This window comes from Vigna radiata, chromosome 5 (genome assembly GCF_000741045.1).
Source record: "Vigna radiata var. radiata cultivar VC1973A chromosome 5, Vradiata_ver6, whole genome shotgun sequence".
NCBI classification, from domain to species: Eukaryota; Viridiplantae; Streptophyta; class Magnoliopsida; order Fabales; family Fabaceae; genus Vigna; species Vigna radiata.
Window position 1 is genome coordinate 12,338,834 of NC_028355.1, and position 14,819 is coordinate 12,353,652.

The 14,819-nt window shown below is 36.2% G+C and overlaps 1 protein-coding gene across 1 annotated transcript; it reads left to right on the plus strand.

The window, feature by feature from the left end:
- Window positions 1-1,903: 1,903 nt before the first annotated feature.
- Window positions 1,904-2,353, plus strand: LOC111241580. Its single transcript, XM_022780229.1, has one exon. The coding sequence runs from the start codon at window positions 1,904-1,906 to the stop codon at window positions 2,351-2,353; it is 450 nt and encodes a 149-aa protein (XP_022635950.1).
- The last annotated feature ends 12,466 nt before the right edge of the window (window positions 2,354-14,819 follow it).

Below are 14,819 nucleotides of genomic sequence, written 5' to 3' on the forward strand. Positions count from 1 at the left end.
TTATGAAATTAAAAATGTTTTGCTTGTTGAAGGGTTAAAACACAATCTGCTCAGCATCAGTCAACTATGTGACAAAGGATTGAAGATCACCTTCGAACCCAAATACTGTCTTATCAGCAATGGGGCAACATATGAGTTACTGCTTGTGGGAAAAAGGGTGAACAACATCTAATTAATCGACTTCTCGGATAATGCATTCGAATCTGTGGTATGCCTGATGACCAAAGAAGAAGATGTGTGGCTATGGCACAAGAGATTGGCTCACATCAGTATGAGTCAACTGAACAAGCTCATCTCTAAGAAACTGGTGAATGGCCTGCCCAAGATCCGATTTAAAACTGACAGGTTATGTTATGCTTGCCAAAGAGGGAAGTTAACTAAAAAGCCATTCAAGACTAAGAGTGAAATGTCAACCAAGAAGCCTCTACAACTGCTTCATACGGGCTAGTTATTGTAGTTGACTATTCAAGATATACTTGGACTTATTTCATTGCAGCCAAGAATGATGCACTTAAAGTTTTCAAGCAATTTGCTACTGCCATTCATAACGAAATGGATCTGAAGATCAAGGCTATCCAAAGTGATCATGGAGGAGAATTTCAGAATAAGGATTTTGATGACTATCTAGCCGAAATGGGAATCATACACAACTTCTCTACACCCAGAACACCACAGCAAAATGGAGTGGTGGAAAGAAAAAATAGAGCACTTGAAGAATTGGCAAAGTGAATGCTGAATGATAGGGTATGCAAAAATATTTCTAGGCAGATGCAGTGAGCACAACTTGTTATGTACTAAATAGAACAATCATCAGGTTTACACTGAAACTGACACCATATGAATTGTTGAGCGGAAGAAAGCCAAATATTTCACACCTGAGAATCTTTGGAAGCAAATGTTTTGTATTCAATAATGGTAAAGAAAGTCTTGGAAAGTTCGACTCAAAAGCTGATGAAGCAATTTTCATAAGATATTCCTTGACCAGCAAGGCGTACCGAGTATACAATAAGAGAACTATGAATGTGGAGGAATTTATTCATGTTGCATTTGATGAGTTCATCATGAATCCAAAACATTCTAAACAAGTCAAGAACTATGTTGAAGAAGATGAGAACACAGTTGATGAAGATGGCCTAAAGAAGTTACTAAGAAAGAAGATGAGGCTGAGCAAGTCAAATCTCCTAAAGTTGAGTGGATTAAAACATGGAAAGTACCAAGAAATGTCTCAACTGAAAACGTGATTAGTGACATGTCAAGAGGGGTATCTACATGAAGACAACTGAACCAGTATTACATGAACGTTGCCTTTGTGTCCAAAATTTAACCTAAGAAAGTTGAAGAGGCATTGAGTGATGAAAATTGGATGATTGCAATGCAAGAGGAGCTGAATCAGTTCACAAGGAACAATGTGTGGGAGCTTGTACCCAGAAAACCTGACCTACAAGTGATTGGTACAAAGTGGGTTTTCCACAACAAAATGGATGATTCAGGTGAAATTATAAAAAGCAAGGCAAGGTTAGTTGCAAAAGGCTACTGTCAAGAAGAAGGAATTGACTATGATGAGACATACGCTCCTGTAGCCAGATTAGAAGCAATCAGAATACTTCTAGCTATTGTATCCACAATGAAATTCAAGCTATATAGAATGGATGTGAAGAGTGCCTTCCTAAATGGATACATCAAGGAAGAAGTATATGTTGAGCAACCATCTGGATTTGAAGACTTTGAATACCCTGATCATGTTTACAAACTGAAGAAAGCCTTATATGGATTAAAGCAAGCACCAAGATCATGGTATGAAAGGTTACTCAAGAGGAAAAGTTGATTCCACCGTTTTCATAAAAAGCTCAAATATGGATAAACTTTATGTGCAGATTTATGTTGATGACATTATTCAAAAGTCATGCAGGAAGAATTTGAAATGCCTATGATGGGAGAGTTGACATACTTCCTTGGTCGACAAGTGAAGCAGACTAAAGATGGAATATTCATTCATCAATCCAAATACTACAATGATCTGCTGAAAAGATTCAAAATGCTGGACTACAAAGATGTTGCTACTCCAATGGCAACTAATTGCTACTTGGATCTAGATGAGGCTGGAAAAGGTGTCAACCACAGAATGTATCGAGGTATGATTGAATCACTAATTTATCTTACTGCTAGTAGGCTTGACATCATGCATAGTTTTTGTCTCTGTGCTAGATTTCAATCTACTCCTAAAGAATCACATCTTACAATTGTTAAAAGAATTTTAAAGTACCTCAAAGGTACTAAAGGCCTTGGACTGTGGTATCTATATGGCACAAATTTTTTTCTAAATGGTTACAGTGATTCTGATTTTGTAAACTAGACAAAAAAAGCACTAGTGGCACATGTCACTTGCTTGGATCATCATTAATCTCTTGGCATTCAAATAAACAAACATGTGTGGCTTTATCTACAACAGAAGTTGAGTACATAGCGGTTGGAAGCTGTTGTGCACAGTCTCTTTGGATAAAGAATCAATTAGAGGATTATGTCATTAAGATAGAAAACATTCCCTTGAAATGTGATAGTACTAATGTTATAAATTTAACCAAGAATCCTATATTACACTTTAAAACTAAGCATATTGATAACGGTTGAAAAACAGTTATTCTCATATGTCATTTTAGACCAAATTACACCCTTTAAGGCTTAGAATGAGCTTAGAATCATGCAAAACTCAATAAATGAGTCAGTTGAGAGTCAAAAGTTGTTTTTAGCGGTATTATGCTTGTTTTGCATTGTTTTGCAGCAATTTTGATGAAAGTGAAGATTGGGGTTGAAAATGAAGGTTTTAGACTCAGGACAGAGGAAGAAAACTGAAGAAAAGAAGGGTCTAGGAACCGTCCAGCGGCAAAATTCACCGCTGGGCGGTCCGATGCGAGGAGGTGGCACCAGGCGTGGATGCCGGGTGGCAACCCCCCACCACTGGGCGGCATAAGTCTGACGTCGGGCAGTTGTCTGCTGGGCTTGGGCCTGTTTTCTGTGACGCTCCTTAGTTATAAATAGCCCTGTTGCGACTTGAGATTCATTCTTTTGACAAAAAGGGGCGGCCAGACCTAATTTTCACTCCTTGGAGAAGATCTCTTGGATGCTTAGGCTCCTTTTCATCCTATCTAGGGTTTGCTTTTCCATTCTTCCATCATTTTTCATTTAAGTTCACCATGACAATGGTGAACTAAACCCTTTTGTTGTTGGGGGAAACAATATAATCTTTTGAAACTCTCTTTTATTGAAACTTTTGTTTATTTATATGCTTGTCGTATGCTTTGATTATCAGTTGTTGGATTCTCACCTACGCTTAAAGCTTTTATCGTTTAACTCATTCCATAATTGTTGTTTGTCTTTATTGATACGGGGACATACGGTACTGTCATGAACTAGTGAGAAATTCCTTGATTAAGCAATACCAACCTAGGGATAGGGGGTAGGACGATCAATTGTTTTTGCTTTTGTTCTTAACGCGTTTTTAATTACTAGGGGAGGCTAGGGATAGTAAGCCAGTAATTAGTAATAGGCTCTTTTCATCGAGGGATCGGGTTAAGGGTAGGCCAAGAAAGTTTGCATAACAGTTAGATAGCAAAGCAAATTAAACAAGAAAAGTAGATAAGAGAGAGCAGATAAGATGAAATTGTAAACCCCCAACAACGCCATTCATCCATAGTCTTTTTCTTGTCAACTGAATCAAACGCATTGCATGTTTATTTTGTGTTCTTGCATACGCATCAATTGATTTTTCTTTACAAGTCTTACGATTTTAATTCTCACGAACGATAAGGCCTTTCGAGTCTCTTGGGAAGAACGATATTGGGTTTTACCAATTATATTACTTGAAACGATCTAGTACACTTGCCAGAGAGTCAACACATATTGAAGTAAGACATCATTTTATTAGACATCATATAAATAAAGGTGAAATCAAAATTGAGTATGTTGATACATTGCATCAATGGGATGATATCTTTACAAAAGCTCTGAACAAAGAAAGATTTTTAACAATTCGAAATGAAATGGGAATTCTATACGATAATAGTGTAAAATGATCAATTCGACTATACTCTGTTTGAAGTCAAATATGCTTAAACTATCATGCATTCTTATATATTGACTTCTGTTTTAATATGATTTGATTCTTGCTTAACCACTATGCTTGATCCAGAAAAGGTTGTTGAAAGGTTTTGCAGGAAAGACATTACTTTGGACATCTACAATTTGAATTCAATATTTGGAAGACCAATGCATTTTACTGATGATTTAATGCATTCGAATGCGTCTAAAATGGGTTAACAATTCCAATTCTGGATTTTGATTCTATCCTTACTGTTTGCTTAACTCATTTTTAATTTGATATTATCTCTGCTCTTTACATGTTTCAATATCTGGATTGAGAAAATATTGCGAGATTGTTGATATTTGTATATTTGCATATATATGTGATTTGATAGTTTCTCTATGATACAAATCTGTGCTTAAACTGTTGTTCAATCGGTGATATTCTACATTGTGCACTCAAACTGTTTTTGAAACTCATGCATAATGACATGAGGAGTATCACTATTTTATACATTGTTTCATCACACACCTACATTTCAGGGGGGGTTTACATTTTCGTTGTTATGAACTTGTGATTTTGAGAGTATCACTGTACTTTACAAACTGCATATCTTTATGATGATTCTCTTATTTTTGTTTTAAAACTGCATAAATATCTGAAGCATTCCTTTTTTGTTAATGCATAAAGGGGGAGAAATATACATGAGTGTATGAGAGCAAGTCTATGGGGATAATTGTTGCATCATACTTTATCTGCTTGATGATATTTTTGTTGTATATGCAGAGTAACTGAACTTTTTTAATTGTTTCTGATATATGTTTTTACTTTGTCATATGTGGAACTGTACAAACATGGTTGAGTTATTAATCATGGTTGTGCATCATCAAAAAAGGGGGATATTGTTAAGATTGTTGACAACACAAACTCTATATTAAACTGGTTTTTGATGATGACAACACATTGCTTAATAACAGTACGCATGTTACAATATTACATGTTCTTATTCTGAAGTGTTTGTCATATCTGTTGAACATGTTATGTTGAATTACAATGTATGTTCCTATGATTGATTGTGTATTATATTTGTGGAACATGCTTGTATTGAAATGTGTGAAATAAAATGTTTTTGATTACTGCACTTTTCTGAAAGAAAATATCACAAGCACCTTTATGAACTTATATTTGTTGTGACAAAGTTCTAGTTCCGTCGAATACACTCATAATGGATTCGACTATGCTTAAATCTTTGTACAGATTTTGTGGGCCTGTCCTTTGTGAGATTTTGAGTTGAATAGAATTTCAAAGTGATTTTCCATGTGTCAGTCGACATTATGGATTGCATATTCGACTGTATTACTATTCTATTTAGAATTATGTTAAGCCTACACGCTCCAACGACTATATTTCTCTAAAGTTAGTTAAGATTGACTAACCTGGTCAACTATCATAAATGTTTATTGATTTGGTTGACTAAGGAGCCTTTGTGTTGGCTGTCTGTTATAACTGTTTTAATACAGTCGACTGTATTAGTAGGCTATTCGTCTGAGAAGCTATCTGATATAACAGAAAACTATAAATTGACAGAACGCGAATTGTTGTTGAGCATGATTATGTTTGTTGATGATTATGTTGTTGATGAGCATGATTTTAATTTTGTCTCTTTGCATGATGAGAACCACTTTTTGCTATCACATTTGAATGTTTGTTCTCCATGCATTGAACATGAATCTGAGACTGTTGTTGAATTCTCTAAGAAGATGGTGGTGATATTTCATAAGAGAGATTCAAAGGGAGGAGCCAATTGCGCATACAGCTTGATCAATATCTGCACAAAGAAGGTGCTTCTAGTTTGATATTGAAAGCCTGGCATCCTGTGAAGATTGTTGTGTTTGACTGAAGGCTTGGCAACCTGTGAAGTGTGCTGTGATAGGCTTGGCAACCTGTGAAGTGTGCTGTGATAGGCTTGGCATCCTGTGAAGTGTGCTGTGATAGGCTTGGCAACCTGTGAAGTGTGCTGTGATAGGCTTGGCATCCTGTGAAGAGTGCTGGTTACACGTTGAGGATTGTTCGATGTGGGTGCAGATTGTAGAAGAGTGGATTCTTGCTGGAATTCTGGTTTTTGTGTGTGCAACTATATTTTCGTTTTGGGTTAGAAAGGAGATTTATATTTTTTGCGTGGTGCTTCTATAAATTCCTTGTTATAAAAACCGCAACCATTATAGTGCATTTGCTTCCTGGGTTTGACACTGGATGTAGGCATTGTTGGTGGAACCAGTATAAAAACCAATGGTTGATTTTCTCTATCCCTACACTCTTTATTTCCAGTCGACTTTATCTGTTTAGCAGTCAACTGCGTTTTTCCGCTGCATTGAATTTTCATTACTTGCATTTCAAGGGAAGATCAAAAACTTTAAATTTTCATACCAAGATTGCGAAAAGATTTTTTTTTTGAACTAACACTAATCACCTCTCCCCCCCCCCCCTCTCTTTGAGTAAAACGAAGTCTACCTGTTTTCTAACAGAATTTGTTTTAGTTGTGTGAAGAGAAAATAAAATAAAAAGAATGGTGTGGGTTCTAAAGGTTACATAAATGATGGAAGGGGAAGTAGTTATGTTTGAGGTTTTCAGGTGAAGAAGAAAACAAAAGATAAGAAGAGAGAGGGGGTAGTAGAGTGGCGTAATAGTGAGGATGAGAAAAGGTGAGTTGGGTTGAAAAGTCAAAGAAGAAAAAGAAAGAAGGGATGAAGGTATGAGTGCATGGGAGTTATGTAAAATTGTGTAGAGGTTTGAGTGGGGAAAAAATCAAAGTGGAAGAAGGAGTGAAAGGAGGTGGGGCCGTGAGCTTTAATGAGGGAGAGAGAAGAGAAAAATGTAGTGTGGTTGGGTGAAGAAGTGGTATTTATGTATATGGTGTGAAAGAGATATAAAAAGGTATTGAAAAGAGAGTTCTGAGAAAAAGTGGTCTAGAAAGGAGGTGTGGGGTCCATGGCAAGAAAAGGTGAGAGAATGATAGTGATGCTTAATTGAATAGGAAAAGTTAAAAGTGGAAAAAGAAGAAGGGAATGTTACGTAAAAAGTAAAAAGGAGAGAGAAAGAAAAGAGTTTTGATTACAAATGAGTAATTTCAGTGGGGTCCACTTGGTGAGAGAAAAAATAGATTTTTGTTTTAAAGTTAAAAAGATTAGTGGAGTCCACTTGAGTGGTAAATTTAAGAGGGAGTGTATTTAAGATAAAAAAGGGTACATTAAAAAGAATGTTTTTGTTATGTGTGGTGAAATTAGTAAAAGTGGAGGTGCACTAGAAATATTGTTATAATTGGTCGGATTGTGAAATTATTTAATTCACGGGGGTGTGCCAGTAGAAAAAATAATTAAATTATTTAATTGAGAAAATTAAGTTATTTAATTATTTATGAATTTTAATTATTTGTTGGTCAATGAATTTGGTTGACTTTTTACATGGTGTTGTGAAATGTGTATGGTTGTGATGGGTGGTTGTGAGAGCAAGCGTTTGTCATTTCCTTAGAATTTTGTCGAGCGGTTGATTTCGTATTGGTATACGATAAAGTGTTGGGTCTCTGTCTCGCCTAAAGACTTCGGCTCGTGTGAGTATAGTGTTCGATGGGTGCGCCTAACCAAAGTTTTTACTCGTAATTCCTTGAAAAGTCGGGGAGATAGGTCTGAAGTTGCGATGGAAGACGGCTCAAATCGCCCTGTTTTGGTAAACAGGTTTGAATTGCTCTGTTTTGGTAAACAGGTACGACAAAACGCAAGGAAACAACATAAGCTTGTTTATGTGCTCTGAGTTATGAGTTGAATGTTATGATGTATTGTAATGTAATGTCTACGATAATCTAGGGTGATAGTTGTGTTATGAGTTGAGCATTGAGACGTAATGTGATGTCGGAGATAGGAGTTGAGTATTGAGAGATAATGTGATGTAACAACTAGTATAGTCTGTGTTTTGAGGATATGATTATTAAATTGTATGCTATGTTATATTCTTAGTTACTCACGCTTTTTTTGTGTGGTTGTGGTTCCACCAGTAATGGTCGTACTTGTACGGAAGTAGATGGCGATGCAGATAAGGCAAAGCAGAAGTAACGCAACAAGAGAAATGGGGTTTTGTTGTTGGGAATTTTATTATGTTTTATATTTTAAAGTTATTTTATGTTGTGAATAATGGATTTGAAGATTTTAAGTTTTGAATTTTATATTGTAATACGTTCGGACGTTCGGACGTTCGGACATTTAATGCAAAAAAATTGCATAAATTTTGGATTTTATTATTTTCAAGTGGCACCCCATTAGGGGTGTTACACTAGCCAAATTCACACAGGGTAGAGATAATTTGAATTTTGTCTTAAAGTCTTTAGGAAGAGCAATTTATAGGCAAGGAATTGGATATAAAGCTCAACCTAACAGAACCAATACAAAGAAATTTATTGATTTAAGTAACCTATTAAGCATGCTTGCTTTTATTGCAATAGTATTGGTCATATTGTTAGAAAGTGTTATTATAGAAAAGTTGGAGTTGCTAAAGGCTTATATGTATGGATTCATAAGGACCGTCTTGCTGCAACTAACTGTTCAGATTGTTGACAACACAATTTCTATATCAATTTAGTTTTTGATGATGACAACACATTGGTTAATAACAAGCACATGTTGTTACTGCATTACATGTTCTTATGCTAATTGATTGTGATATCTATTGAACATGTTTATGAACTGTGTTACATGTTCCTATGTTGACTGATTGATATATATTTGGAACATGTTCATATGCTTTATGTGCTATGTGCAAATGCATCATTACAAATGTTTTACTGCACATGTCTCAAAGCTGAAAACCACAAGCACTTTATGAACTTATTATTGTGCGACAAAGTTATAGTGAAGTCGACTACATTACTAGTGGATTCGACTATGCTAAAATCTTTATACAAATTTTGACAATCAGTGTTGTGTAATATTTTGCGAAGAAAAGAATTTGAAAATGTTTTACATGTTGATTGTCGACTATGTGCGCCACACATTCGACTATATTTGTTGTTTGATTTGAAATTTTGTTATGCTTTTGCACTCTAACGGCTATATTTTTAAAAGTTAGTTGAACATTGATGACTTAGTCAACTGTATTAAATGAGTTTTGTTTTTGGTTGACTGTATGCTACCTGGTTGACTGTTCTGTTATAACTGTCATAATTCAGTCGACTATATTAGTAGCATATTCGACTGAGAATGTGTCTGATTAACAAAAATCTATAAATAAGCTGAACATGATTTGTTTAGAGACTTTTGATGATCTAACAATTTCATTTCTGTTTCAGATTAAATTCTCTGAGCTCCAAGAATTCTCCAAGAAGACGGTGGTGATCTTTCTTGAAAGAGATTCTTAAGGGAGATTCTGCGCACACATTGATTGATCAACATCTGCACAAAGAAGGTGTTCTGCGTTTGATCACATTCAGGCTTGGCATTCTTAAAGACTTTGCATTGATTTTTCGGCTTGGCATCTCTGAAGACGGCTGGTTTTGGACCTGTTGTGATACAGGGGGATAGTTCATTCTGAGGATTGTTCAGAGTGGTTAACATATTGCAGAAGAGGAGATTCTTGCTGCAAGTCTTGTTGGTTTTCTGCCTATAGTTTGGTTTTGGGTTAGAGCGGAGATTTATATTTTGACGTGGAGGTCTTCTATAAATTCCTTGTTGTAAAAACCGCAACCATTATAGTGCATTTGCTTCTGGGGGTGGAAGGACACTTGATGAAGGCATTGTTGGCTGAACCAGAATGAAAACCTGTTTTGATTTTCTCTCCCCCTTCTCTTTTACATTACAGTCAACTTTAAGTTTCACGCAGTCAACTACATTTATCGCTGCTTAAAAATTTTCATTACTTGCATTTCAAGAAAGTTCAAAAAGTTTCAAACTTTGTTTTCAAGATTCCGAAAAGAAGTTATTTTTTATACAACATCAATTCACCCCCCTCTTGGTGTAGAAAAGAAGCCTACCTGTTTTCCAACAATTGGCAGCAGCGCTGGTTTTTATAAGATATTTGAAAAACTAATCTACTCTATTTTTCTTTGATTCGATTATAAACCTGGGGATGGCTTCTGTTTCACATTCAAAAAGGACTTATGATTTCAAAATTGATTTTATATCTGCACCTTGCAATAAAATGTCAAAGTCTGTAACTGATGGTTGATGAAGGTTGAAAAATAGTTATTTTCACATATCATTTTAGACCAAATTACACCCTTTACTACTTGGAATGATCTTAGAATCAAGCAAAACTCAATAAATGAGTATGTAGAGAGTCAAAAGTTGTTTTTAGCGATATTATGCTTGTTTTGCATTGTTTTGTAGCAATTTGGAGAAAGTGAAGATTGGAGTTGAAGATAAAGGTCGTACACTCAAGAAAATAGAAGAAAATTGAAGATTTGAAGAGTCGACACACCGCCCGGCGGCAACTTACACCGCTGGGCGGTCCAGGGCGAGGAGGAGGCACTAGCGTTGGCGCTGGGCGTTTTTGAGGGAAACCGCCGGGCGGCAGACCCTACCGCCAGGCGGTTTTGAGGTTTTTGGGAAACCGCCGAGCGCCACACTTGTTCCGCCAGGCGGTTGTCTGTTGGCTTGGGCCTGTTTTCTGTTGCGCTCCTCACCTATAAATACCCCTATTGCGAGTTTAGATGCATTCTTTTGACAGAAGGGGGCGGCCAGACCTAATTTTGCTCTCTAGAGAGGATCTCTTGGATGCTTAGGCTCCTTTTCATCTTTTCTAGGTTTTGCTTTTCCATTCTTCTTCCATTTTTCATCTAGATTCACCATGAAAATGGTGAACTAAACCCTATTGTTGTTGGGGGAAACAATGTAATCTTTGATACTCTCTTTTATTGAAACTCTTGATTATTCATATGGTTTCCATATGTTTTGATTGTTAATTGTTGGGTTCTCATCTATGCTTAATGCCATTATCGTTTAACTCATTCGATAACTGATGTTTGTCTTTATTGATACGGGGACGTACAGTAATGTCATGAACTGGTGAGTAATTCCTTGATTTTGCAATACCACCTAGGGATAGGGGTAGGACGATCAATTGCTTTTAAATTTCATTCTATAATGTTGTATTAATTGCTAGGGGAGGCTAGGGATATTAAGCCAGTAATTAGTATTAGGCTTTTTTCGCCGAGGGATCGGGTTAAGGGTAGGCTATGAAAGTTGCATGACAATTAATTAATCAAACTAATAATTCAAGAGGAGTAGATAAGAGAGAGCGGATTAGATGAAATTGTGAACCCCCAACAACTGCATTCATCCATTGTTTTCTTTTGTCAATTGAATCATTCTCTTTTGCATGTTAATATTTTATTCTCAAATCCAATTTATTAATTTTTATTTTCAAGTCTACGATATTAATTCGCACGAACAATAAGACCTTTCGAGGTTGCCAATCCGTCAACAAGTTTTTGGCGCCGTTGTCGGGGACTCGAGGTTTACTTTTTCAAGCAGTGTGAATTGATTGAATTTGACTTGATTTTATGTTTATTTTTTATTCTGTTCTAATAAATGTTTTCTAGGGTTTTGTGCCTAATTTTTGCAGAATGCAGTTTAGACAAGAATTTGATTTTGTAGGCACTCAATTTTACCAAAATAGTTTCAACCACTAGTGGGAACTTCATTCAACCATGTATCATAGCCAATTTGGGCAACATTCCTCTTCGCGAAAAGAAACATTGGGGGAAGCTAAAGAACGTTTACTGTGGGAACAACACTTGTGTGCGTTGAAGTCTTTGGGCATTATTAGGGATAATACTGAAGTTAACCCTAAGGAAGAATGCCAAGCCACTATCTTTTAGGATGACAAGGTTATTGATGAAGAGAAGATAGAGGAAGATGAGGTAACAAAGGTATTGAAGTCTCTGGGCATTATTAGGGATAATACTGAAGTTAATCCTCAAGAAGAATATCAAGCCACTATCTCTAAAAATGATAAGGTTGTCGAGGAAGAAAAGATAGAAGATGAAGAGATAGAGGTATGTGAAGAGGAAATGAAAACAGAGAAAGTTGTTGCTGCAGAAAAGATAGAGGAAACAGAAAAGTTGAATGAGAGTAAGAAAGATAAGAAGAAAGAAAAAGCAATGGTAGAGAAAAAAGAAAAAAGAATAAGAAAATAAGAAAAAAGAAAAAAAAGAAAGTGGAAGAAGGAGAAGGTTGAGAAAAAGAGGAAGGGAGGAAAAAAGAAAAGACCACATGAAAAACATCTTCCTCATAAAAAGAAAAATCATAGGAAGGGAAACAAGTTCAAGTTGGAAATCTTCAAGAAATTGGAGATTAAAGTTCCTATGATTGAAACATGGAAACAAGTGCTTGGTGTTGTTAATTTTTTGAAGAGATTCAGCAGGAAGAAGAAAAAGAAAAGAATTTTAAGTGAGAAGATTATCAACACGTACTGATGGGTGTTTGTTGGGGTTATCCCCATTGTTGTAAAAAAAATTTATTTCTTGTAGTATAGGGTTATTTCATTTTTAATCTTGTAAATATTTGTTTATTTGAAAAATTTCTGGGTAGCATCTACTGAGGGATGCTAACTTTTAGGTATCTACTAAAGGATACCAGGAAGGCACACCTACTGATGGGTGTTGGAAGGAATTGCACTTACTGACAAGTGCTAAACAGGTTTGGGTCAGGCTCGCGACGTTAAACAAGCGCTACTAGGAGGCAACCTAGTTTTCTCTCTCTTATCTTTGCATTTAAATTCCTAGAATAGGTTGAATTTTAATTTTCGTGTGTATGCTTGGCTTGAATACTTTTTCTGAAGATGTTTGACTGAATGATTTGCATGATGAGCCTATTTGATTATTATTTGATGTGGATGATAATTTAGTTGTAATGCATGTTGATATTCAGGGAAATAGATGTGTGATGAATTATGATTGTGGTTATGATGCTAAGCATGATGTATGAATGAACCTTGTGTGAGAAAGCATGAGTGTGAGGTATTGAGCTCCAGAATTTTTATTGTTGTATCTTTTGTTCACGGGAAAGCATGAATGATATTGCCTTAATCTTGATGATTGATTGAATTGCATGTGAATGTCATATGATCAAGGCCATTTTTGAAAACCCTTCTCTAGCCAAATTTTCACCCAAAGTGCTTGAAATATTATACCCTTTTTAAACCTTAGCCTTAAATAGGATGTGAACCCTTGTTTTGACATTCTTTACCTTGAGTTGGGAGGAGCTTAATTGTATGTGATGAAAAGGTTCAAGTTTGGGGTTGCATGGGGGAAATTGAAAGGCAAATGAAAAGCATTGAGCTCAAATGTTGTGAAAAGAAAAATTCATGAGAAAAAGAAAAGAAAATAGAAAGGCATGAAGACAAGCTCAATGAAAAAGAAAAGGGGAGAAAGTTGGGAATAAGTGAGATTGGTGAGGAAGAGAGTTGTACTTAAATTTTGAATATTATGGTAGCTCTCTTAACTCAAGGATTTTGCATTCCAGAAAAACCAATTCTTCTTGTTAGCCCAACCTCATTACAAGCCTTGAAAAGTCCTTTTGATGGCATTTGCATGTAAGGATTTTGATTGTTTGAGATGAATGACAATTTTGTTTCACATGACTTGTGAATAATAGAGAGTTGGAGTGTCACCTTAAACACTTGAGTGATTGAGTGAAACACTTGCTTAGTGGATTGGTCATTCATAATGTTTAACATCTGTTGTGCAATCTCTGGATTGAAAACATGCATGCACCTTGTTTTGACTTCACTGAAGATTTGGGATTGAGTAGTTTTTGTCATGTACTTTGGGAATGTTGAAACATTGGAAGAAAGAGTATAAAGCCAAGCTTTGTTTTGTGTATTGTTTTGTTTTGTTTTGCTTGAGGACAAGCAAAATTCTAAGTTTGGGGTGTTGATGAAGGTTGAAAAGAAGTTATTTTCACATATCATTTTAGACCAAATTACACCCTTTACTACTTGGAATGAGCTTAGAATCAAGAAAAACTCAATAAATGAGTCTGTAGAGAGTCAAAAGCTGTTTTTAGCGATATTATGCTTGTTTTGCATTGTTTTGTAGCAATTTGGAGAAAGTGAAGATTGGAGTTGAAGATAAAGGTCGTAGACTCAAGAAAATAGAAGAAAATTGAAGATTTGAAGAGTCGACGCACCGCCCGGCGGCAACTTACACTACAGGAAATGCGCGGATTACCGGCGGCCTTATTCCGACGGCCTTAGAGCCCTCGGTAATGCTCTGGTGATTTTACCGACGGGCATTGGGCCTTCGGTAAGTTGCGCGATGATTAAGACTCAAAATTTGGGATTCCTTCTCTCAAATCGATTTGGTCGACTAAAAAACCTATCTCTGTCAACGAAACCCTATTTCCCAGTCGCACATTGTCGCACTGTCGTAGTTGCTCTCAGGCGCATTGTCTCCCCTTTCTTCCTGCATTGTCATCCTTGATTCAGTCGTGGTAGTGAGGCGGGACAACAGTTGCCATTGATGGTTTGAGGACTGTTGGTGACTGAGGCGGTGCATTGGACGATTTTCGAACGCTTGGAGCTTTTCTTGAGTGATTCTCCTACAAGGGTGTTGGTGGACGATGATTGGGGCATTTTTTGCGGTTCTCGTTGCCATTTTACTTTCGTTGCATTTTTACTCTGATTTCTTACATAACTTTTATTTTCCAGCACTTGTTTTTACATTGAATGAATTGCAATTGTATTTTTCTGGTTT